General features: G+C 45.5%; 2 protein-coding genes across 7 annotated transcripts; one reads left to right on the forward strand and one right to left on the reverse strand.

Moving 5' to 3' along the window:
* Window positions 1-877: 877 nt before the first annotated feature.
* On the reverse strand, window positions 878-8,619 carry AIRIM (AFG2 interacting ribosome maturation factor). 4 transcript variants are annotated; one of them, XM_036876542.2, is made up of 6 exons: window positions 8,305-8,619; window positions 7,854-8,131; window positions 5,848-6,027; window positions 3,862-3,990; window positions 2,615-3,696; window positions 878-1,616 (listed from the first exon to the last, which is right to left on the reverse strand). In XM_036876542.2, the coding sequence occupies exons 2-4, from the start codon at window positions 8,126-8,128 to the stop codon at window positions 3,888-3,890; spliced, it is 558 nt and encodes a 185-aa protein (XP_036732437.2). In that variant the 5' UTR covers window positions 8,129-8,131; window positions 8,305-8,619; the 3' UTR covers window positions 878-1,616; window positions 2,615-3,696; window positions 3,862-3,887. The 4 variants fall into 4 exon arrangements, with proteins under 4 accessions (XP_036732437.2, XP_036732434.2, XP_036732436.2 ...); XM_036876539.2 differs by having other exon boundaries at window positions 3,862-3,986; window positions 8,305-8,618; XM_036876541.2 differs by having other exon boundaries at window positions 3,868-3,990; window positions 8,305-8,618.
* Window positions 8,620-8,716: 97 nt separating this feature from the next.
* On the forward strand, window positions 8,717-23,177 carry CDCA8 (cell division cycle associated 8). 3 transcript variants are annotated; one of them, XM_036876536.2, is made up of 11 exons: window positions 8,721-8,866; window positions 9,033-9,145; window positions 9,285-9,413; window positions 11,234-11,274; window positions 14,152-14,224; window positions 16,057-16,139; window positions 17,467-17,531; window positions 18,479-18,574; window positions 19,669-19,795; window positions 20,561-20,647; window positions 21,808-23,177. In XM_036876536.2, exons 2-11 carry the CDS (start codon window positions 9,049-9,051, stop codon window positions 21,877-21,879), a joined length of 870 nt encoding a protein of 289 aa, XP_036732431.1. In that variant the 5' UTR covers window positions 8,721-8,866; window positions 9,033-9,048; the 3' UTR covers window positions 21,880-23,177. The 3 variants fall into 3 exon arrangements, with proteins under 3 accessions (XP_057355995.1, XP_036732431.1, XP_036732433.1); XM_036876538.2 differs by lacking the exon at window positions 8,721-8,866 and having other exon boundaries at window positions 8,880-9,145; XM_057500012.1 differs by lacking the exons at window positions 11,234-11,274; window positions 14,152-14,224 and having other exon boundaries at window positions 8,717-8,866.
* The last annotated feature ends 1,640 nt before the right edge of the window (window positions 23,178-24,817 follow it).

Genomic DNA, 24,817 nt, shown 5'->3' on the forward strand with positions numbered 1-24,817 from the left:
ATTAAACAGATGGAGAAACTGACACCTGGAAAGGGGAAATGACATACCCATAGCTGGGCTAATAAGGGGCTGAGCTGAAATTTTCGAATCCAGATCTGGGTCACCCACAAGTCAGCAAGCTTTCCCCAATTGTCAATGCACTAGCCCCTTCCCCTCATCCCTGAACCTGCTCCTCCAAAGGAGTGCTCTCCCTATTTCTCAGGGGGAGGAATTATAAACAAGCCGATGCTTGAACACATTGGAGCTGGTACCTGGCCCCTCTCATGTCAACCAAAGTCAGACATGATGCAGTAACCATAAAGCCTGGACTCTCCTTGGGGAGAAAGAAGTCCTTCTCTTTAGAGTCCAGGATCACACTGGCTTTGAAAAACCCCTACTCTGCCTGAGAGAAGAATCCTGAGGTCAATTTCTAAATGTGGGTGGGATAGAGAGAGAAAAGAAGGAAACCCGATTCTTAATTTCATCCCAAGTTTGTCTCACAGACAGAAAAGGAGGTTCTGACCACCAAGAGCCTATTTCCCTAATGGAGAGAAACAGAGAAAAGAACTCACATTCGATATCTAAACCCATAAACCAGTAGCACACTTGAAGAAGATGCACTAGATGTACTCCTACTATGATGAGTCTCCCTAAGTTAGTTTATAAATTTAATGATCCCAGTAAAAATGCCAACAGATTTCTTTTTCAATTGAGGTGAGTGGGTGGAACAGAACTAGCTAATTGAAAAATTCCAAGGGAAGAAAGCATAATGAGCAGGGGTGGGAGTACAGGGAAACCTAACAGATATCAAGACCTTGGAAACAACCTCAGTGTCCACAAGTAAGGGGCTAGTTAAATACATTATGGTACACCCATACAAGAGAAAACTATAAAACCATTTTAGAAAAAATAAAGGATTTTATGTATTCTTACAGAACCATCTCCAAGATACATCAAGTGGAAAAAACAATGTGCAACACTGGGTATACAGTATGCTACTATTCACATAAAATTAGGGAGAAAACACAAAAGCTTATCTGCTTGTTCTATTAGTTACCTATTGCTATGGAACAAATTACCCCAAAACTTAATGACTTCAAACTAACATTTATTATCTGTTTCCATGGGTCAGGAATCTGGGCACTGCTTAGCTGGTTGTCTTTGGCTTAGGTCCTCATGAAGTTGTAGTCAAGCTGTTATGGTCTCGTCTGAAGGCTCAGCTGGGGACAGAGGCATTTCCTGCCATTCTTCCACCCCTCTATGAACTCTAGTTCAGTCTAGACTTGCTATTACCTAACTATTAACACCTGGCAGTTCTACAGGGTAAAGGCAACAGCACAATGACTGGCACACAGCACGCATCTGATACATGAAGGCTGCCTCCTTCTCGAACACTGCCTTTGTTAGCCTGTCCCCTGTGCGTGGAATGCCATGCACTCCTCTCCCAGCCCTCCCGTAAAACCAGCCGGAGGGCTTAACTCAGATGTCACTATGTGTTCCCATGAGCACCTAGTTATCGTCACCTCTATTCTCCCATGGCATTCCATTCTTTTACATACCTTTATTACTGTATCACAACCTACATCTCTCCAACTCAGTCTGGTCCTCAGATCATCAGCATCAACACCACCGGGGACCTGTTAGAAATGCAGAATCTGGAACCCTGCCCCAGACTTACAAAATCTAATCTAAATTTTAACGATATCAGTGATTTACATGCACATTAAAGCCTGAGAAATACTGGTTTAAATCTTCCCCTGGTTGAACTACAAACCTTTCTAGAGTTCTTTTTCAACTGTCCCCAGAACACATCATAAGACCTGATACCCAAATGGCTTTTGCATTAAGTTTTAATTACAACTATTATGTATGTGATATAATAGATCTTAAAAATATCTGGAAGAATATACACCATATTACTAAAAAGTTATTTTCACTTTCTGTAACGCCTTTTCACAAATCAGAATCTATTATCTTTATAGGTAGTAAAACATGAAGATATGGAAAAATACATGTAAAATATAAGATACAACACATTCATAAAATAGTACATAATGCATCTAATGGTATATGACTGTACTGAATTGGATTTAGATATGAAAATATGACCAAACTATGCTAAGTTCTGTTTTTAAAAAGGCTATTTAAATAAAAGTATATATCAATAATATCATATTATTTTTTTAATTTGTGAATATGGGCACTAAAAGGATACATATAAAAATATTTCTGATGGAGCTTGTTCTACACGCAAAACTTTTTGTACAATTTTCCTGTATATGATTTTTTAAAAAGCACATACCACTTTTATAGTGTTAAAAAGTCACTTTCCTTGAAAAATATTTACATTCTTTATTAAGTCTCTTTACATCCAATGACTCAGATTTTCACAATAGCCTAGGAAGCTGACAGGTCTGGAAGTACCACCACTTCACAGATGACGACACTGGGCTGCAAACACAACCCTGCCCGCCTGACTCTGGGCTGCTGTTCTCCCACCCATGCAGCCACTCCAACATCAGAGGAACGTGGCAAGTCAGCTGCTAGCTTTCATTAAAAAATCCTGTCATTTAGGAGTCCCACTATCCCCAATCACTCTCAGTACGAGCAATAGAGGACCACCACCTTCACCAACCTTCAGGCTAATTCATGCTGCACCACCTCCCCCTGCTGGTAGGCTCTGGAAGCTGACATTGTCTTCACAAGGAGCTACTGCGATCAGAAAACACTCAGGAGTCCCTTAGTTTTTCCACTTAAACATGGTGCGATAATGATACGCGTTCTTTGAATTCCGGCCTGTTCCCAGGCTAGCGATATGCAGTAGGCTACCTCTCCTGATACTGGGCAGCGGAAGCCACAGCTCCCAGTCACACGATCTCCAGAGTAAACGACGGCAATGGGACTAGAGAAGGAAACTATGGAAACACCAGGGACAAAGAGTCAAATCACTTACAATCACGCTGTATCAAACCCATTCTGTTTTTCACTTTCAGTGCAGTATTCAATGACATGAAATATTCAAAACTTTTTAGCACTTTATTATAAAATAAACTTTGTGTTGTTAGACTTAAGCTAATTTGCCCCACTGTACATGTTCTGAGCACATTTAAGGTGGACTGGGCTGAGCTATGTTTGGTAGGTCAGTGTAGTATATGCTCTTGACTCACATTGTTTTCCACTTAAGGTGGGTTTATTGGGATGTGCCCCCACTATAAGCTGAGGGAGACCTGTACTGTTTCTTGAAGACACTGAAGCCATTTTTTCTTTCATGAAGGAATTCAGTACTGACACAAATACCCGAAACTAGGACCTGGCATCAACGAGGCTCAGAGCTCTGGATGATGCCGAGGGTGGTGCCGCTCTCTACCCTGTCCTTGCCTCCCCTACCACTTCTGTGGCTGCTGCTTCTGCCCCCGGTGTTCTTCCGCACTGCCTTTCCTGCACTCTCTCTACCTCAGAGGGGGGTCATGTGCTCTCAGCCATGACCTGGCAGGGAAAAGCCAGCATCCAGCATCAGAAGCATCCAGCACAATCCTCCCAAGAGCCAGTCCTTAGACCGTAGGCATTGAGTTGGCAAATGTGTCAGGTCGCAATACCGCCATTCCTTCAGAAACACCAGAATGCAGAAGGCCAGTCTTCAACTGCATCCCCCTAGTCTCCAGATAAACACACAGCTGCTTTATTCTTCCAGGAAGAAGGAAACATTCAATAGGATATCTGGAACAGGAAGAGAGGAAAACTGTGGCAAACCACCTCCCCAGAGAGCACAGAACACCAGATTTATAAGAGATATGGAGGCACTGTGAAGGCATCTCTCTGATGCTGCCGAAGAAGTGAGCTGCAGGGAAGGGGAGGAGGAAGCATGAAGGAGTAAACACACACCAGCACCTTGCACAAGCTCTTGGTGTTCATCTTCCGGAAGCTGGTCCCAGGCCTTGGGCAAAGCTTGGATGTTTGCCAAGTCTCCCCACTGGATGGAGGACAGGAGGTACTTTCTCTTCAGGTACCTTCCTGGAAGTTAAGGACTGCTCAAAAAGAAAATGAAATACGTTGAGGGATAAAAATAGCCTGGAGAGAGCTATAGGAAGCTGTACAGTGAGTCAGCAACCATTACATTTACTGGGTGGCAGGATTCGCTCACGCTACAATCTTACTGAGCACCTCTTTACTCGCATAGCTCTGTGCTGGAGGGACAGAGGAAGGAAACACTGCCCCTGCAATCTAGGACCTTATCATGGTGAGGAAAAAGCCAGAAACTGCAGAGAAAGAACCTAAGTGACATGAAAGATAAAACTGAAGTGCGATGTCAGAGGGTGAACACATCCAGTTTAGAGGGTAGCAGGAAGATTCCAGCTGGAACAGCTGAAGCAAAGGCGCAGAAATGGGGAAGCATGGAATGGATTCAGGGACAAGTAAAGCTTCCAGCTTGGCTGGCAGGGAACACTGCGCAGAGTAGGAGGAACGGTGGCTGAGAAGGCAGGCTGAGCCGGAACACAAAGAGCACTTTAGACCAGCAAGGGGATTCTGCCCTCCTAGCAAGAGCAGCCACTGAAAACTCGTATACAAGCAGCAGGACCGGAATGGACCTCCAGAAGCTATAGAGTGAGGCCACTAACCAGGGGTAGCTCACAGGGAAAGCCAGACAGAAACCTGTCAAGACTGTTCCTGACTGAGGGCTAAGAAGCTATGGAGGCGGCAATGGGACTAGAGAAGGAAACTATGGAAACACCAGGGACAAAGAGTCAAAGGGCTTGACAAGTGACCACGTCAACATTCTCCGAACAGTGCCTGGCAGGCAGCAAGTGCCGGACGGCCCGAGCCAAGCCACTGCGCCTACTGCTCCTGACGCACTGCTGCTATTGCAACTGAAGAAGAGAAGAGAAGGCGAGGGGGAAGGGGCTGCTGAAGTGTCCAGAGAGGGGGCTGACTAGACGGGGTTGGCGCTGCAACTAAAAAGGGAGCTGAATGTGAGGGCTAACTAGAGGCGTTCAATTTTAAATCTGAGTTTGCTGTTCCATGAGCAATCCAGATGGAGGCATCGGCAGGAAATTGAAAATCAAGACCAGAAAGAAGAATAAAGGTTGGATTTGGAAGTTAGTTAAATGAAGGCAGAAACTTAAGCCAGCAAGTAGATGTGGGTTTCAGGCAAGTATCAAGAGAAAAGCGCCAAAATAAACTGGTCCCTCAGCTTCTACCCTCACCCTGCACCAACCCAAGTCTTTCCTCAGAACACAGCCAGGGTGATACTGTCACAATTATGTTAGTCCTCTACTCAAAACATTCTGGTAGCTTTCCATCTCACACAGAGTAAAAGGCAAAATCCTTCCAAAGACCTTTGAGGCCCTACAAGGTGTGGCCCTGGCCCCTGACCACATCTGGTTAGGCTCCCGCCTTCACTGTGCTCCCGCCACGCTGGCATCTTGCTATTTCTTGACTGTACAAGCATGTTCTCACCTCAGGGCCTTTGCACTTGATGTTTCTTCTGCCTGGAATGCTCTTCCCCAACATCATGTGGCTCTCTCCCTCACCCTCCTCAGCTCTTTCCTCAAACATCACTATCTCAGTGAGGGCTGTCCTGACCACCCTATTTAAAATCACAACTCACCTTCACCCCTTACTTTCCCAGCTTTATTTTTCTCCATAACACTTATCACCACCTGGCATTCAATATATTTTCCCTTAAATGCCTTTCTCCCAGCACCTACAACAATGCCTGACAGGTCATAGCTACTCAAATGATTTGAGGAAGAATCCAAATTCAGGAACCAAAGAGACCCATACTATATAGTTTCATGACCCTATGAAAACTGAAATTAAAGACTTCCTGGAACAGATCTGGACACTACCTGAAACACGTACAAAGGATACGAATTTCGATAATGTCTCTCCATATCTTGCAACCATTCCAGCATGTCAGCCACAGAGGGACTCACAACCGAAGCTTGTAGGACAGCATCAATGCCCACTGTGTCTGCGTGCTGCTCATAGATCTGAAGCACTCGCTCCACATGGCTGCTGACCGTGTCACGCACCTTGAGAAGGGTGTTTCTGGGGGAAAGAATCTGGTATTAGGCAATATCATGAGAAAGCCCTAAGACAAGGGCCCTTAACCTTGGCACACTGACATTTTGGACTGGTAACATTTTATGGTAGAGGGCTGCCCTGGGCACTGTAGGATATATCTCTGGCCTCTACCCACTGGATGCCAGGAGCAAATCACACCCTCCCTCTCTCCAAGTTGTGACAACCAATGAAGTCTCCAGATACTGCCAAATGTCCCAACAGGAAAAGTTGTCTCCAAATGAGACCCACTGGCCTCAGGAGATTAGTGATGGTGCCTTAGAGGTAAAAGTGGCTCAAAATTAAGAACTAACTTAAAGAGAGAGGCTGAAGTTATATGGCTCTCAAAGCTGAATGATAAGCCCAGCCGTCAAAAAAAGTAAAGACCAGGAGACCTTTCTGGGGCTGCCATAAAACTGTAGAAGGAGAGTAAATGCTCACACATGGTCCTATGCCATGTATGTGAAAGGGAATAAGCAGGAGGAAACCGAGGCAACCGAATGGTACTGTTTCACATGCTCTCTGGCCCCATCTTAGTAAATTCCTGAGTGATGAAGTTAGGGCTCTGAGTATACACAAACTGGATTCTAGGAAAGTTACTTATTCTCAGTCATGTATAAAGACGGTCTATTTTGCCCACTGTGCGTCCTAAGAAATTAGAACACTGATATTGGTACATAGAACTACAAACACCTATTGAATGAATGAATGAATGAATGAATGAATGAAAAGGGTTACTGTGAAGATTTAGTGCAATAATGGACACAAAAAGCTTAGGGAAGTGCCTAGCTCATGCTAAGTATTATTATTCCTTCAGTGACTCCAAAGGGCCCAGCCACCAAGATGAAGGCTACAACTTCCCAAAGGGCAGTGTATGCCCTAGCCTAGAATTGTTGCTTTCAAAATGTTTGCCTGTGACTCACAATTTTAAAACGACTTAAAATAACAGCCTAATACCCACACACAAATATGTGTAATGAACTGAAATAAAATTTCACTATCTTAGAACGTCAGCATAATTTAATTGACTATTTTTTCTGCTCAACAACAGAACTAAGTCTGGTTCACTGTTGTATCCCCAGCACCACATGGGCTTAAAAAATGTACTTTGTACAAATGAATAGGGAGAACGTCCTCATCTTTGACACTCTCCCATTAGTCTGTGGCACAGACTCTATATACAAAAACCTTCTTTTGTTCTGGTCATGGGAGGGCCCTATGTGCCCTGTCTATTCTCTGTCATCAACTGCCTATAACTTAAAGAGAGGCCTAACATTGGGCATAATGAGAGCTTAGAGACATGCTACTCCTGCCCCCAAGACACCAATGTACAGCAGAGCAAAGTGGGGGTTAAGAGCTCTGGCCTTGGTGGCAGCACACCTCAGTCAGAACCCCAGCTTTACTATTTACTACCTGTGCCAGAGGCAATCTGCTTGAGCCTCAGTTTCCTCACCTGCAAAATGGGATTAAGCAAGGTTAAGTTATACAGGTGTTAAAAGATGTTATGAGATACATGTATGTAAAACCCTTAGCTCTGACACCTACTACGTCTACAGAATAATCTTTGTTCATTGTTTTTTTTTTGTCCCACCTTTGCAGCTTCTAGTAAGTCCATCCTAGCCTGACAAGGGAAATTCCAGAAAATGGCTTTTTGACAGAGGTTCCACTGCAACAGATGGCAAGGAATTAAGGGCAGTTCCAAATACCATGCTCTCAAGTAGGGAGAAAAACATCCTTCTGACTGATCCAAGCTACTTATTAAACATCCAATTTAAAAATCTTTCTGCAGAGACAAGCGCCTTTGAACCTCTTACAGCCTCTCCCCTAACTTGTCCAGGACAGTATCACCAGCCTCCAGCTGCTTGCGCCTCAGCCGTTCCTTTAAATCTGGGAAGGCCCGAAGTGACGGCACATCCTCGAATCGCAGATTATGTGCCGCCTGCAGCTGCTCCGCCAGGTTGCCCAGGGAAGCCAGGAGGGGTTGACAGTCCCTCAGAGTGCTCAGCCATAAGCCCTGCTGCTCCTCCACCACAGGAAAGCACTTCTTCAGGGCCTCCTGCACAGCAAGCAAAGGTGGGTCTTGAGTCATATTCTGTTGGAAAAAACAGACAAACAAACCTGCATTAGGGTCCAAGTTGGTAGGGGAAGGAAGTACAGGGTCAAAGGTGGGACTTGTTTCCATTCTCAAGGGAGGTCCAGCTAAACCTGGGTCTCTTCACGCGGGACTGCCTAACCCTCCTGGCAAGAGGCATCGTCTTGCCTTACCCTTTAGAGGACCTCTGGGAAGGCAGGGCCCGTTCCCCACCGTGGCAAGTTTCCTGACTATCCCACGGAGAACGCTCGTCCGGGGCTAGGGCAGTTTCCTGTTTCAGACTGCGGATTCCCCGGGCCCAAGCCCTGACTCCAGACCGTGCTTCTGGAGCCGGAATCCTGTCTCTTCTCCTTGAGACTGCCGGTCGTTTTCCCTAAACCTGTGGGAAAAAAACTAAAGCTAAGGCAATCGAAGTTTGAGAGCCCCCAGGGCCGCCACCAGGAGCCTGCAGTCTCTCTGCGCATGTCCCCACGCGGCTGCCGAGTCGCGAAAAATATGTCGTCATACGGCAATGCCTTCTGGGTGCTGTAGTCCTACTGTGGACTGGCTGCCTGATAGCGGAGCTTCCTTGTGATTGGATGCTGTGGGACCCTCCTAGGATGGCGACTTCTCATTCGTCAGCCTGTGGCAGTTTGAATTTGGTGGCGGCGGCCCCACGTCCGGTTCGCTACAGCGCCGCTACCTCTCAGCGGGAGCTGTGACGCTTTTTCTCAGCTTCTATTTCGCGTCCCGCAGGTACGTGCCTCGAGAGTCCTCTATGCCCAGGTCCCTAAGGGCAGGGATCCCCCTACTAGCGCCCCGGGGCGCCCTTCCGCCCTCTTCCGCAGCCTCGCGGCCCCCGTGCTTTCCCTCCCCCGTCTTCCCCGCTGACCCCAGTGGCTGGGTTTCCCGCTGCCCGCAGCCTGCACCAAAGCGCCATGGCTCCGGCTAGGAAAGGCGGCAGTCGGGTGGCGAAGACCAGCTCGCTACGGAGCCGGAAGCTCGCCTCCTTTCTTAAGGACTTCGACCGTGAAGGTAAGGGGCGGAGCCCGGGTCGTGGAGACTACCTGGGGAGATCACGGGAGGCTGGTGGGTTGGGGAGCAGGCAGCACTAATTCCAGGGTTCTTTCATCTGCCGGGCGACCGGTGTTCTGTTGGCTCTGTCCTCTCGCAGTGCAAGTACGATCCAAGCAAATTCAGGCAGACAGGCAGAACCTCCTCAAGGAGATGGATAACCTGTACAACATCGAGATCCTGAGGCTCCCCAAGGCGCTGCGCGAGATGAACTGGCTCGACTACTTCGGTAAGAGCTGCTAGAGTTTCGCCAGGCCTCGGCCTGGAGCGCCTGTGTGGTTACCCGGACAGGCTTAACCTCAGTGAAGTCTTTCATTATCACTGTAGGAAAATTGAAGCCCTACTGCTTCCCTCACTCACTGTCTCACCTCCTTGCTTTATTTTTCTCCATATCCTCATCTACCCCAGTGGGTAGGCAAACATTTTCTCTGAAGGACCAGAAAGGAAATATTTTAGGTTTTCTTTGCCAGAAGGTTCTCTTGTCACAACCAATATTCAACTCTGCTGTTACTCAAAACAGCCGTAACGTGCATGGCCGTATTCCAATCAAACGTATTTATGGGCACACTGAAATGTGAATTTCCCATGAATTTCATGTCATGAGATACTTTTTTTGGCACTTTATTCAACCGTTTAAAAATGAATGAATGAGTAACTTGGTTTGTTACCAAGCTCAGGTAGAAGGAAAACTCCATGTAGCGATTGCTGCATCTTGTGAAAATTGCTAGTTTAAAAATGAGCCAATCAAATTGGGAAGTGCAAGGACCCGAGTTTTCCTGGCCAGAGAAAAAGCCCAGCTTGTTCCCCAGCCCCTTGTTAAATGTCCAAGGAAATGCAAAAGGCTGTCTTTTCTGGAGGTTAGCCCTGCTTTTTGGTTTTTCCTTATTTTTAACAAATTAGTTAATACTATTATCAGTATGTAGCTTCTTTCCTGGATAGAAATGCATGTTCTGCTCAAACAGTAGACATTTAATGATTCTCTGATTTGCTTTTTATTTAATAATCTGCACATTTCTATAAATATTCATTGAGCACATATTACAGTGTTAGGGCTGAAGATGCACTGGGGATAAAACAGACATTCTACAGTTCCTACCCTCCAGGACTTACAAGTTAGTAGAGGAAGCTCATTTTAAGAACTCACACATAATTGTATAATTAAAACTGTAAGCACAACAAACAAAAGAATAGAGTAGTGGTGAGTAAACACTTTTTATAGTGCTGCATATACCAGGTGATTTATGTATATTAACTATGTATTAATGAGCATATAACTGTATTAATATTGCCCCTGTTTTGTAGATGACAGAATAAAGGCACAGAGAGATTGGTTACTTTGCTCAAGGTCTCATAAGCTAGTTAATGGCAGAGTCTATTTGAACACAGGCATTTGAGTTCAAAGCCTGAGTTCTTAACTGTTTATAGGACCTTATGAGAGCTTCTAGCTGGAGGACCTAACCTAACTTTTTATTCCACATCTAAACCTTGCACAGACCTCCTCATTCAAAACACATTTACTCCATATCCACTTTTGTTGTATTTTTGCCCAAAACTGTGGGTATTATCTCTGTCCTCAAGGAATTCAGATCAAGTCAGGGTGGACACTTAAATAGGTTTATATGGTTGTTGGGTATGATGAAAGTGAGCAACTAACTCAGCACTCACAGCAATTACTGTGACAGAAAAATAAGCAGAGTTTTGTGTTTAAGCTGAGTTTAAATGGATGAATTAAGAATTTCGTGGGTGAAGAGGAGTATTTGGGGCAGAGGAAATGATGAGTACCAGGCACTGAGTCCTGAGAGAGAGTGGCACATGTGGGAAATAACAAGAACTTTGGTGCAATAGAACACAGAATTAGCACAGGTCATGAGGGGGACAAGTCAAGCTTAGAGAAATAGTATTAGACTGTAGAAATGTTAGCTTGTGAAGGTCCTTGAATGTTGGGCTAAGGACTTGATCTGGTCCAGTTTTAGAAAGATTACTGGTCATATTAGGAAAGATGATTTATCATTAAATCTGATAGTAACTAATTAAATGTTCTTTTTAAAGCCCTTGGAGGAAACAAACAGGCCCTGGAAAAGGCAGCAACAGTAAGTGACCTGTCCTGTTTTGGAACTGTTGATTAGTTTTGAGTTTAGTCCAGTCACAAAAGCTAACCAGTGGGTACTCAACTGAGGAAAGGTTCCACAGGACACATACTCTATTCATGTCAACTGAAAAATTATTCTTGTCAAATGCCGAGTACATAATGGGATGAGCCCTAGGAACAGGGGTAGTTCTATTTTTGGCAGGTTCCGGGCAGCTTGTTGCCCTGACCTTTGCAGGAGAAGAGAAAGCCTCAAGCCCAAGTACCTTTAAATCCCTGGTCATTACATGGTGACCTGGCCTGCTAGGGGACAGAGACTGTTGTTTTGTGTCATACTGTAGAAGGTGTGCTCTTACTTGGGACTCTCAGGATTCCCCACCCCTCTCACCCCCTTCATCACAGAATCTGTACCAGGACTGAAGACTGTAAGATGGGGAGGCAAAATAAAGAGTTTAGGTCTGTACTGTCCAGTACAGGAGCCACTAGCCACGTGTAGCTATTTTAATACATGAAACTAAAAATTCAGTTCCTCACACTGTCACGTTTCAGATGTTCAGGAGCCACCCATGACCAGTGGCCCAGTATTGGCAGCTCAGAAACAGAGCAATGCTCCTTTTGCAGAGAGTTCTATTGGAGAGCATTGGGAGCTAGTCCGTAAGTGGCCTTCACTGAGACCCATGCACTCTAAAATCATAGACAATGTGTGTGTACACACATTTGTATCTTTCTGGGGAGAAGGCTTATTAAAGCCTTCAGCAGAGTTACAAAGTGAACCCAAAAATCTATATCCTTCTATGAGTTGATCATTTGGAATCTCAGGATTTGAAGGTATCTAACTACAAAGGGTACATAATAGCCCTGAATAGTGGATCTCCACAAGCCTGAAGAAATTAAAGGTACTTAGGAGCCAGTTGTTTAATCAGGAAAAAATGAGAGTATCTGGGGCAAATATTGTAGGAGAGTGGGGATAACTGAAAAATATAATCAAGAGCTACAAACACGTCCTTAGTCCATGCTTTCTCTCTGTGTAATATGTTCCCCTACACACACTCAGATCTAATGTTCCAAAGAGGCTTAACCTCTGAGATGAATTACATTCATTAACAAACACATCACTTTTTAAAAATCAGACATACAGAGTATGTCCAGTGTCATCACACCAAGTTGACAGAATTCTAGCCGTAGCTAATATGATTTAAAACTTAGGGAAGAAATGATACTTTGGCACAAAACTTCTTAATTAGATGTGAGGGGGCTCCCAAGTCCACTTCCAGGAGTGGTAATTCACTAAGAGGACTTATGGCTCAGCATATAGTCGTACTCCAGGCTATGGTTTGTTACGGTGAAAGGATACAAAGCAATATCAGCACAGGGAAAAAGTGCCTGGGGAGAACTCCGGAGAAAACCAGGCCCGAGCTTCCAAGAGTGCTCTCCCAGTGGAGGCACACAGAACACACTTAACTCTACACTTGTGAAATGTTGTCTGCCAGAAAAGCTTATTAGAGACTCAATGCCCAGGGCTTTTGTTGAGGGCTGGTGACATAGGTATCCTCCTAGCACACATCAAAGTTTCAGACCTCCAGAAGGAATCAAGTGTTCAGCATAAACCATATTTGTACAAAGCTGGCACAGTGCACCATCCTTATCAGGGGATGGTGGGAACCCTGAAATCCAAGTTCTCATGCAAGGGACGGGCCAGCCGTATAAACAGGCCTTTTTATGGATCAGTTTGAGGCCTATTAACTCTTCTGCACAGTTGGTGATAGGTATAGCCTGTAACCAGTGATTCCTTCATAACATGCCAGGTGTTTCTGGGATGGCAGAAAGTTGGCCACCACTTTGCATTCCATCTACCAGACATCAATGGTCTGTTACAACACTGCTTCTTTGCTACACCTGGACAGCCTCAGAATCCTCTGAGTGCTCCATGTAGTCCCTACCAATCCAGAGATGAAACCCATGTCATTACTGGTCTGTAACAGCTCTTCTGATATTTACATGTGCCTTATAAGAAAAGGCCTACAAATCATGCCTATTCATGGCTTTCTCTTAGGTAGTCACCACCGGGAAAAACTTAATTAGAATGGTGTCTGGAAACCTTTTTGAAGACCCAGGAGGACAATAGAAAACCTTATTCACCCTCTAGACTTTAAAAAAAAAGAGAGAGAAGTCTAACATAGCATTAAGTGTTGCAAAGAATGTGTGGGTCATTAGAACTTGTATCATTTGCTGGTGAAATATAACAAGTGCAATCATTTTGGAAAAAAATTTGGAATAATACCAAGGCTGAATATTTGTGTACCCTACAACCCTGTAATGCCCTGTTCCTCAACACACAGCTAAAAGAAAATTTGGACATGTCATTCAGACACATGTATAAAATTGTTCTTAGTAGCCATGTTGGTAATAGACGTAGAAGGCTGTTGACAGCGGATTGGACAGATCCATTGTGGTAGGCACACAGAGGGATGTTATTATAGCAGTGCAGACAAGTTAACTACAACCACAAGTGGTGTTCAAAAACAAAACAAAATATTGTTTAAGCACATAAAATTAGTGAACAAATATTTATGTACATATACACATACACCCTTTTAAGCAAATGGATTGATAGTGGTTACCTCTGGGGAGTGACAGTTTGGAGACTGGTCACCTTTTGGGGAGAGACAAGGACACAGAATACGGAAGAATATATAGCTAGTTACTGGTAGTGTTTTAGATTTGGGTTGTATGGTGGGTTTATGGGAGTTCACTATAGTGTTTAATAATGTTACATTTTTTGTATGTATCAATATATTTTTTTAATTGTTCTTAATCATAAAATATTATTCCTCATATTTGATGGAATATGCCGGGTGTTTTCTGGCTGTGTTTGTCACAGGCTGACCTGGATATCACAGAAATAAACAAACTAACAGCAGAAGCTTTTCAGACACCCCTGAAATCTGCCAAATGTGAGTACTTTTCAGAATTCCTTGGTGAACCGAGAGAGAGGTGAGGCCCAGGGTGGTTGGCTGGCTGCTCAGGGAAGCTTCACTGTTGGAGCCTCTGCCCTCTAAAGTCCGTTCCTCAGTCTTGGAAATCTAAAAATGTGATTGTTCTGCATTCAGTTAATTGTGTGCAAATTGATACTAAACAAACTTTGCAGAGCAATGTACAAGCTAAGTGAAAGTAAAAGGAGAAAAGAAAAGAAAAGCTGTGCTGGAGACCAGACACTGTGGCCTGCTCACTTCCCCCCGAGTTAGAGAGGTTAGCGAGATTGAGAGGTTTGTTACAAGACATGGTGATGCCAGCTGAGACTCCCTGATGTGATCAGAAGGGTTGAAAGAGAACTGTAAAAGGACTCAGTCCCTCACCATGTCATTCCCTGTTACTCACTTCAGTGACCCATCTGGGTAAAACCATCTCACATGCCTGCCCCACACTCCAAGAAATACCGTCTCATCCAGAAAGTCTTTGGGAAGCCAGATTGTAATTAGTAAGCGTGGAATCAGGACCGGATAAGTTCTGTTATGGCCTTTATATTGTTGTCATTAAGCTTTGGTAGCTCAGCGCATCCAAATATTGTGGGGATGAACCTGACCCATGACATGGATTTTGGGGTGCCCACCAGGGCTAGATAGAAGCCCACAAGGCAGGGCTAAATAGAAGCACCGTCCAGTTCTTACTCCACCTTGCCTCCCATCAGAATTGCATGGTTAGCAGGAAGAAAACAACATTTGCACTCTGCTAGGGTCATTCCACTAGGTTAGGATGTAAATCGGCCTTGGGTGTTGTTCCTAGAGTTCCTCAGCCACATATTTATCATCTGTTGGGTCACTTTAGGTTACTTCTACATTCAGGGTTTCCCTTCTGAGTTCCACCAGTTTTACTTACTTGTTGGGGGTGAGGGGTGGGGTCTTCTGATTCCACCCCTGGGAACTGAGCAAACCAAATCCAATCCCTACCAACAGTAAAAATCATTTTTGTGCCCTCTTGACCATTAATCAGACTTTGACCACATTGTAAATTGCTTTAAAAAAAAAGTTTAAAAATTACATTCTTATTTAATGTGTCAGGACAAAAAGGCTAAAAAGTCATTTAGTCTGATCTCTGCACCCTCCCATGATTAAATGCAGGAATTTTCTCCATGGAATTCCAGCTCATGATTGTCTGGCTCCTGGTTATACATATTTAGCAATGAGACAGTCTCTATCCTTCATCACTCAACAGTTGTGGTGGTTAGAAAGTTTCTTCTAAGTTTCCTTGCAGTGTCTACATAAATAATATTTTACTATAATAATACTTATTATAACATGTCCAGTACTATTAAAAAGGCTTTACAGTCATTCATCCCACAGACAATGAACAGTTATAGGCACAGTTTTAGGGTTGGGGATACAAGATAAAAGTAACAAAGACCCTGTTCTTATGGAATACACATTCCAGTTCTCGTAATATCACTTTAAGGTGACTACTCCCTTTTATACATGAGGACACTGAGGCACCACTATGCAAGCCATGCGACCTGGTTAGTGGTGGGGCTGGGCAAGCTCAGGTCTGACTCCAGAGTTCTGCTCTCTCACCAGAATGCTGGGCTGCCCACACGAGGCATCACATGGAGTTACTTAACCACTCTGATTAGTTTCCTTTGTCTAAATCCTCTATTTTAAAAAGGTATCTTTTTTATACTGAGTCTATTTCTTGATCACAGATTACATCAATTTTATTTCCTGTAAGAAATGTGAGTGCATAAAAGTTCATTCCCATAAGGAAGTTTATCCTCTGTCAAAACTGTCTCTTACAGCACGAAAGGTAATACAAGTGGATGAAATGATAGTGGAAGAAGAAGAAGAAGAAAGTAAAAACAAGACTCTTCAAACTGCAAGAGTAAGTAAGGTTCAGGCTGGAAGCTGGTGAGACAAGGAAATACAAAAATAAGTAAAATACAGTGTTGCCCTCCCAGAGGCCCCACTTAAATGGCTAACAGCAAAAGTGGTAGAAGTCTGTACAAAATGCGTAGAACATAGAAGAGAAAGCTATTAAGTCTTCCCCATTAGGATACAACCAGGCTTTTAAAGGTGGGTGAGATTTCACTAGCTGGGGAAGGAAGGGGCGGGAATTCCAGGAGGAGATACGCAAGCGTCCATTTAAGGAACAGGAAGCAGTTTGGTGTGGCTGGAATGGAAGCTGGGTAGAATGGCCAGATAATGAATGGCCTTGTGCAGCGAGCTTGGAAGTGTCAGGGTCATCAGGTAGGTAATGGTAAGTGACGTGGATGGATCTATATGTTAGAAGAGTGTTCCAGATAAGTAGGAGTGCGGAAAAGGCACTGACCCTCTAAAACAGGAAGGGATGGTTTTGAGATGTGTTTTAAAATGGAGAATGGCGAGTTTGGTGGAGGAAAGGAAGAACCAGAGATGGTGAAATGGTTTCTGGCTTTGGGCAACTGCCACCCAGTGGAGTGTGGGACACACACACACGAGCAAGAGTGTGCTGGGTTCAGATGAAGGGGAGCAGTTAAGTTGTTGATTGTTTGGCAGGTTGAGTGTTCAATACTTTTCCAGAACATCCAGGCTAGATAGAAGCTTCAATCTGGAACTCAGGGAGGAGCAGGTGACTGAGAGAGAGACACACTGACTCCTAGATCCTTAGGTGGTGGTCCCGGGGTGGGGGTGGAAGAGGTGCAGGGAGAGCATAGAGAGGGAGGCAAGGATGGACACTCGGAGGGAGGGTAGGAAGAGGAGCTTGTGAGGCAGGCTGCAGAGGGACAGCTGGGGAAGCAGGGAGACAAGTGGATCTTGGAGGGTAAGGAGTGGTTCTTGCCAGGTACCTTGAAGGATTCAGGACCCCTGTCAGGTACCTGCCGAGGTTTCCTTGGTTTGGGCCCCCAGGATGGCCTCAGTGACTTCTGAAGCAGCCATTTATGTAAGGGGATGGGGGGCGACAAGCCAGGCTGCGATCAGTTCAAAAGAATTTACCTTAACTCTTGGCAAAAACACTATTTTGAAGACCCAGCTAGGATAAGTCCTTAGTTGATTAACTATGTTCTGAATTACTTAAGTCACTGAATTCTGTGACATAGTCTGTCTTATGTTCAGTATCGGTCGTCTTTTCCAGAGCTGGTCCCCCTCTCCCAGTACTTTTCTCACCTTCCCTTACCTTTTCTCTTTGTGGGGCTTCCTGTAATCTCAGTTTCATTTGATTGTGACTTCAGGTCAAAAGGTGTCCTCCATCTAAGAAGAGAACCCAGTCCATACAAGGAAAAGGCAAAAGCAAAAGGTAATGGATTTTCCAAATGTAGACGCGTGTTTTAGTTTTATTGGAGAGCCTGGCAGACAAGGGAGTGTGAGGGCTTTTGTGGCGCATGTTCCAGTAGAGCTTCAAGTCATCAGATCCTTGAGGATCTAGATTTTCTAGAAATGATCTGACCCAACACCTCCAGGTCTGCAGCCCTTGCTCCCTATCCTCCCCGTTTTTTGTTTTTTTTTAATGCAAACAGAGTGAGGTGCAGAGACACTGTCAGGTCAGGTGCTGGGTATTGTGCAGTGCCTACTGCACTGTAAGCGCTGCATATTTTGTTTAGTTACCTGGACAGTTCTGTGTGCAGAGCTACCCTGTGGTCAGTCACAAAGTGGTTGCCACATACCTTTAGTTTGTGTCTTGAAATGTTCCTCCTGGTCTTGCCAAGTAAAGACCCGTTGAATGGCTTATGCTGGACCCTACCAACTTCTGAGCTTCATGATCATGGGCATCTCCATACTAACCCGTGGGGTGGGAGTGGGGGACATCTCAGCAGGACTGGGAAGCAGTCACTGGGATGCATCTCTGTGAAGGAACAGGCTCCTCCTGTTTCTCCCTGAGCACTACTAGCTACCAGCAAGAGAAGAACTCCAGCTGGGGGGGCTGCAGATTGTTGACAGGCTTGTTCTATTAACTTGATTGAAAAGTCCAGTTCTGGGGTCTGACTGCCTGAGTTCAAAGGTCTGGCTGCCCCCTAAGTGGCTGTGTGATCCTGGGCAAGTTATTTAAACTCAGTATGCCAGAACTTCTGCATCTGTAAATGAGGATAACAGCAGTTTCTCAGAGTTGTTGGGAGGGCTGCAGACGCTCACGTAAGGCACTTGGTACCGTGTCCAATGTGATCAGCGCTCCCCAAGTGTTACCTGCCCCTGCTGCTGTCTTTGGACCTGGGAGTTGGCAGCCTAATGGCCATTTCCTACCTGTAGGTCGAGCCATTATAACACTGTTACCCCAGCTGTGGGCCGCCTGGAGTTGTCTATGGTGAAACCCACCCCAGGCCTGATGTCCAGGTTTGACTCAAGGTGAGTATTGAGAGCTGCGCTGAGTTTGGGTGGGAGCCCAGCATTTAATCAGAAAAGGGTGGTGGGGAAAGACTCACAGCTGCTCGGCCTGGGAAGTCCTCTCAGGAGGGCAGCCGTTGGGCTTCCCAGTGTTTGCCTCTCCTGAGTGCGGGGTCACCTGTTCACAGCGACAGAATGATTCTTTACCGGGTGGGTGGGAGGAAGAATTCTTTTCTGATGACCAGGAGGCCTCTAGTGCCTTTTTTGGTGTCTTCTGATTATGACCAGAATTTTTTTTTTTTAATGGGCAGGTACTCTCCTATACTCTGGGCAGGAGTGAAAATTGACACCATCTTACATAAAAAAGGATGTTTTTGCAGCATAAGTTAATCCCTTCCATAGGGCTGGTCAACTAAATAGGCCACTATAAAAGGAGTGGGTCTGTACGTGCCGATGCGGAAGAGCTTCATGACCACGGAGAACAGTGTGTCCTAAACGATCCCATTTGCTTTTATACACATGGAAAGTTTCTGGAGGCACAGGGACTTGAGAGTGGTTGTTCTGGGGGAGGAGAGTAAGGAAGACTTACGTTCTACTTTTAATTCCAACTCTTCTTAACTGTTTGTTTTTGCACATGAGAATATAGCAAACGACATTTAAAGAAAAATAAGTAGCAACACTTTAACTGCCTTGAGAAACTTAGTTGGGAAATTAATAAAATGATGTAATCTCTGAATCATCCTCCTTTGATCCTGGAAAATTCCTCTTGATGGAAGCACTTAGCCATTCTTGGAAATACATTAACCGTAGTTTATTTCTGGCTTTGTGGATGGATGGATGGATGGCATCCATATGGAGCTTTGGACCTAAAATTTACATGGATAAGAAATGACTTTAACTAGATGTATGTTTGATAATTACAACCTCCTTTCTCCAGCTGTGTTTAGTCATTACTGCTTAAGAAGACTTTCCCCCCTAAATTTAGAACTCGCCTTCTTAGAAATGTGTGATTTGAAAACTGCGGCTTGAGGCCAGATGGGGGCTGGAAAGGCTCTTGGCGCCTGGTGGCACTCAGTCTGCCAGGCCATCTTTACAAAGGTTTTCCCACTTTGTAGAGTCTTCAAGACCCCAGGCCTGCGTACTCCAGCAGCCAGAGAGCAGATTTACAACATCTCAGTGAATGGCAGCCCTCTAGCCGACAGCAAAGAGATTTTCCTCACTGTGCCGGTGGGAGGTGGAGAGGTAAGTATTGTGGGGGAGGCCAGGCCTCCATGGGCTGCTTAGTCAGCCTGTCTTTTATTTGTCCATCACTTACTTCTCTCTAAGTCTTTGGTTGCATGATTCCTGTAGGACTCAGAACCCAGTTTTCTCTCCCAGGTTAGACGCCCAGACTGGAAAGATCCTTGCCCAGCTCTGGGTTCCATTTCTTCCATCAGCTACAATTTGCCCACTTGTCTTATAACAGGCCCATGTGTACTTAGGACTGTCTTTTGGGTCTAAGCAGACGTGGTTCCTGCTCTTGAGAAGCAGGTCAGTAGTCGAGACAGGTTCAGAGTCCCCTATGATACCTGTGCTGTGTGTGGTGATGGGGACAGCAGAGAGGGCACAGAGGAAGGCACTGTCAGCATATGTGCTCAGCCCAGAGAGAACGCAGGAGCTGTCTCCCACTCTGTAGAACTTTGAGGGGTTCGAACGCAGGCTGAGCCCTTCTGGGCTGAGCAGAGCAAGTTGCTGACCTTAGGTCCCAGGAGGGAAGGACGGCTTCTCAGATGTGGCATAGAGGGCATTTCTAAGTTAATGCACACACCCTTGTTACCTGGGTGATCCACCCACGAGTCCAATAAGCACTGATGTCATTGTCTCCTTAGGGCTGATACTTCTACCTGCCTTGCCACTTCCCCCAACCAACTGCACCATATCAAGGGGACCCCTGGGGCACACTGGTGCTGGGTGGACATTCCTGCCCAAAGGGACATGCCAATTTAACCCACCCTCCTCTCCACACAGAGCATGCGGTTATTGGCCAGTGACTTGCAGAGGCTCGATATTGCACAGCTGGACCCAGAGGCCTTGGGGAACGTTAAGAAATTCTCTGTAAGTCTCATTCATCCCCATGCATGGGGTGCCTCCAATAGCTTCTTGGTTTGGCTGTACTTGGGACTGTCTTTTGGATCTGAGCTAATGCTTTACACTTAGAATTGTGTTGCCTTTTTTACTCCAAGGGATTTTGACTGTTATCCTACTTACCTAGCAACAATTCTGTCCCTAAATTGATGAGTTTCGGTCCATCCCAGAGAGCCTGCCACAGAAATTCCTCAACCGAATCAAAGTCCTGCTGCATTCAGGCAGTTGGTGCCAGTATGTTCCACAGGATTGACTGCCAGGAGCTGAAACTTCCTCACAATAGTTTGGGAGTTGCAGGGAGGAGCTTGCTACAAGGATCCCACAGAATCAAAGCTCCGAACAGCCAGGCCTGTGGAGTGGTGGGACCACCAGCAACAGGCACTTGTGGAGCGCACTCCAGTGCGCCGGCTCCCTTAGCATCTTTCTTTGGGACTGGGCACTTCTTCATTCTCCCCTCTCAGCAGATGACCTTCTCCACAAGGCTCTTGGCTCTGCTGTCCATTAACATTGGTTTGTATGTAGCTTTGAGTAGCCACACTTCCAATACTCACTCTATTGCTCCAGTGTCCAACACTGACTGTGTGGTTTCTTATCTTTGTTTAAATTCTGAGAGGAAAATTTTATTGGTCCAGTTTTGGTCAGATGGGCCTCCCGGGTCCAGTCAGCTTGGCCTTGGGTGGTGAATGGGAGCTGTTAGTGCAAACGTGGCTGCCCTAGGCTCACTCTTCAGGCGGGTCTGTGAAGGATACATCCAAGGAAGGCGTCAGGGGTGGAGCTGTTTTCCCAAACACATCCTACTGAACATCAGCCCAGTGCTGAGATCACACATACACCCAGCCACCTAATCTGGTGATTTTTTATCATCCACCTGGACCTACAGCATTACTGTTGCCAAATTACACCTTCACTGCCTCATTTGAAATATTATTTTGCTCCTTTGCTCAGAGGAGAAATGGAGATTCAGAAAGGTTAGCTAATTCGTTTGTGATACATGTAGAGAATGGAGGGCTGAGATTCACGCAAACCTGCCTGACCCCAAACCCAGTGCTGAGTAGACTCTTTAAGTGGCTAACTGGGCAGGCATGCTCAGTGCCATCTTCTCTAACTGACCTATCTCCTTTTCTTTTTAGAGCCGTCTTGCCCAAATCTGTAGCAGCATACGGATTCAGAAACAAAGCTGCACTTCCAAGAAGCCAAACTGACAGACAGGACCTTCAGCGGGCACTTCTGAGACCCTGAAGAGCCTTTTTCCTTCAACTTATGTTTGAGTGTGAAGTTCCAGAGCAGGAGTAGTGTTCCTCCTAGAGAATTTGGGAAGTGGTGAGACATACTGTTCCCCCACCAATTAGATAGAACTTTGCTATGCGTGCCTCCCAATCCAGGTGACACAGACACTGCCTGCTATATCCACGCAGCGGGGACATCCTGTCATTCTCCTGGCTCAGTCTTCTTCCTGCTCCAGAGCTGCCACGTTCTGCCTCCTGTAACTCAGCATCCTCTTTGCCCTGCCCTAACTCAGTGGAAGTGGCATGAAAGAACTTTGTGTTCTCGGGAGACTGCCTGCTCACCCTCATCTGAAAACCCTCTGCACCTTGTGTTTCCGCTCTCTGTGCTTCAGGCTGGGAGGTTTCAGCTCAGAGAACCGAGAGCTCTGGGCCATGAGAGAGCAGATCCAGAACCTGGGAGGCGCTATACAAATGGAGCCAGGACAGAACAGGACGTGTCACCGTAGTGACCACAGCAGAACACATCTCCCCCCAGCGCCCATCCTCTCTCTCTCCTGTGGCAGATGCTAAAGGGGGCTCTGGAATCTGATCCTGCTATGCCCAATAGTGTTTATCAAGTGTACTCGTGGAACAGTGTTTTGCATTTATCCCTGTTACCGAAGACCAAAAATTAGTTTGGAGGCAGCTTCCATGTCTTGCTCCTCTACCTCCCTAGTTAGTGAGAACTGGATAAGAGCAGTTTAGGGCTTAGCTTACTCTAGGTATTTTTAAGTGACTGGCCACAGAACTATCCCTAAGCTCTCCATGGTCTAGTGATCCCTGCCAGGTCTATAGACTTTGCAGAGAGTGCTTCTCTCCTACGGGTTTCATTAGGGAGCAGGTATGACTTGTCTGGTGGCCTCATTCCATGTATTCGGCCTGTGCCCTGGGCCTGGACTAATTATTCAGAGTTGGCACAGAGATCCCTGTGCTCCAGCCAGTGCCTCTGCCCCAAAGAATCATGAGACATGGTCCAAGAATATGGGAAGAGTCCCCGCCCCAGGCTTGAGGACACAGCTTTCTCAGACTTGGTATCATTTTGCTACCTGGCTGTTCCAGTGATCCAGTCCTGTTTCACTTGTGTTCTCCTCAGGCCGTTCCATTCTCCCTTACCTGAGACTTCTGTATATATTGTTTTCCTGAGTAATGGTATCTCGTAGCTGATTTCTTCTAATCAGAGATACTGAAAGGTATCTGTTTTCAATAAAAATGTGGATCTGTTTGTTTTTAATCAATATTCTGCCTGCCTATCATCTCTAACCTGTGCTACCTGAATCAGAGACAGTTTTGGAACTAAAGCCATTAGAGTTGGGTCTTTGAGCTTTTCCTCAAAAGATACAAAAACCTTCCCTTCAGGCAGAGTCTCTATGATACTTGAAGAGGGGGCCCTCACCCCAAGATCCAGAGCACAGGTAACCTACCTCAGGTAGGCTTCCCCCAACACCTTCATTCCATGAGTAGTTTACATCAGGGAGGACAAAATCTCAGGGGTCTGTAGCTGACCTATGTAGTCATGGCTCATTGGCCAGATCAGAGCAGGACACGGGTGGCTGAGTGATAGTCATGCTCCTCACTCCCCGAGTTCCAAGGCTCTGGCCGACCTACCTTCCCAGAATTCTCTCTGCACTGAAAATGCCCTGCAGGGAATTAATGGTGCGAGAAAGCAAACGGAGGTATTTACTAGCCAGCACTCCCACACTGACAGTTCATGTGCAAGGAGACTGGTCAGTGACCACATTTGAAATAAGAGGTAGTCATTTCAAGTAATTGAGTCACCAAACCTGAGGCTCCTACCTTTTCCTCCTCATCTGGTGCAGTGTTAAGAAAGGCTTGACATCAAGGGAACAACTTAGGATCCCACATGCTTTACCCAGAGCCCCACCACCCTATTTTACTCTGTACAGCTGCCTAATTGTAGGAATGAACCCAATTGTAGGAAATGGGTAGAATGCAGCAGGTAACCTAATAAATTCCTGTCTTGTGACAAAGATAGCAGTTCTTCCTTCCATATAGGGGCTGACTTGGAAGGTAGTGACATTCCCCATTTAAAGCATGGGCTGAACTATCACAGGCTGGGATGTTGCAAAGAAAAGTTACATATTACTGCCAGCCCACAAACCAGATAGGACCTCCAGTCATACTTTTATTTTCACTGTTTGGGTATTGTTTTTTCAAATTAGTTGCTAACAATTCAAAAACTAAGAGATTTTTATAAAAATGACTGCTAAAGTAGAAATAAGATCTGGAAAGACAGGCCACAGTCAGCTGTTCCTGAGGGCAGCTTCCCTTGACCCTTAGCGAATCCTCTTCCCATTCAAAGTAATCCCAGTTAGATTTCTTCTCCTTGTTAACCTACCTCATCCCCATGGGCAGTTTACTTTGTACCCTCCACTGTGTGTATAAAACAAATAGATGCAGGGCTGCTGTGCATGGAGCCTGGAGCCCTACCCTTCCCCAGGGCCCCAAGGCAGTTTCAGAGAACCCTAGAGTTCCAGTAAACTGGTTCATCCTTTGCCTAAAAGCCCTCCTAATCTTTCCAAAAGCTGTACTTGGGGCTTCCTGTTGAAAGAATTCCCAATGGATTGCCCTAAGAAGAGTTAGATTAAGTTACTCATATGAAAAGCTAGTTCTTTGGGACATCTAAGCATCATGTATTCACTGCATCAGACACAGTTTTTAGCTCAAAGTAGTTGCCTTCCCATCTCCACCAATGATAATGAATTCACATACCAATGCAGTATGTCCCAGTGACACTGGTTGACCCATACTTAAAATTCAGCATGACATATACGCTGAAGATTTAAATAGTAGATAATTTATGTGGCTTCAGAAATGGAAGGACTGGAGGACATAGTTCAATCAGAACTGGGGCCTA

Source organism: Manis pentadactyla, chromosome 4, assembly GCF_030020395.1.
Source record: "Manis pentadactyla isolate mManPen7 chromosome 4, mManPen7.hap1, whole genome shotgun sequence".
NCBI lineage: Eukaryota > Metazoa > Chordata > Mammalia > Pholidota > Manidae > Manis > Manis pentadactyla.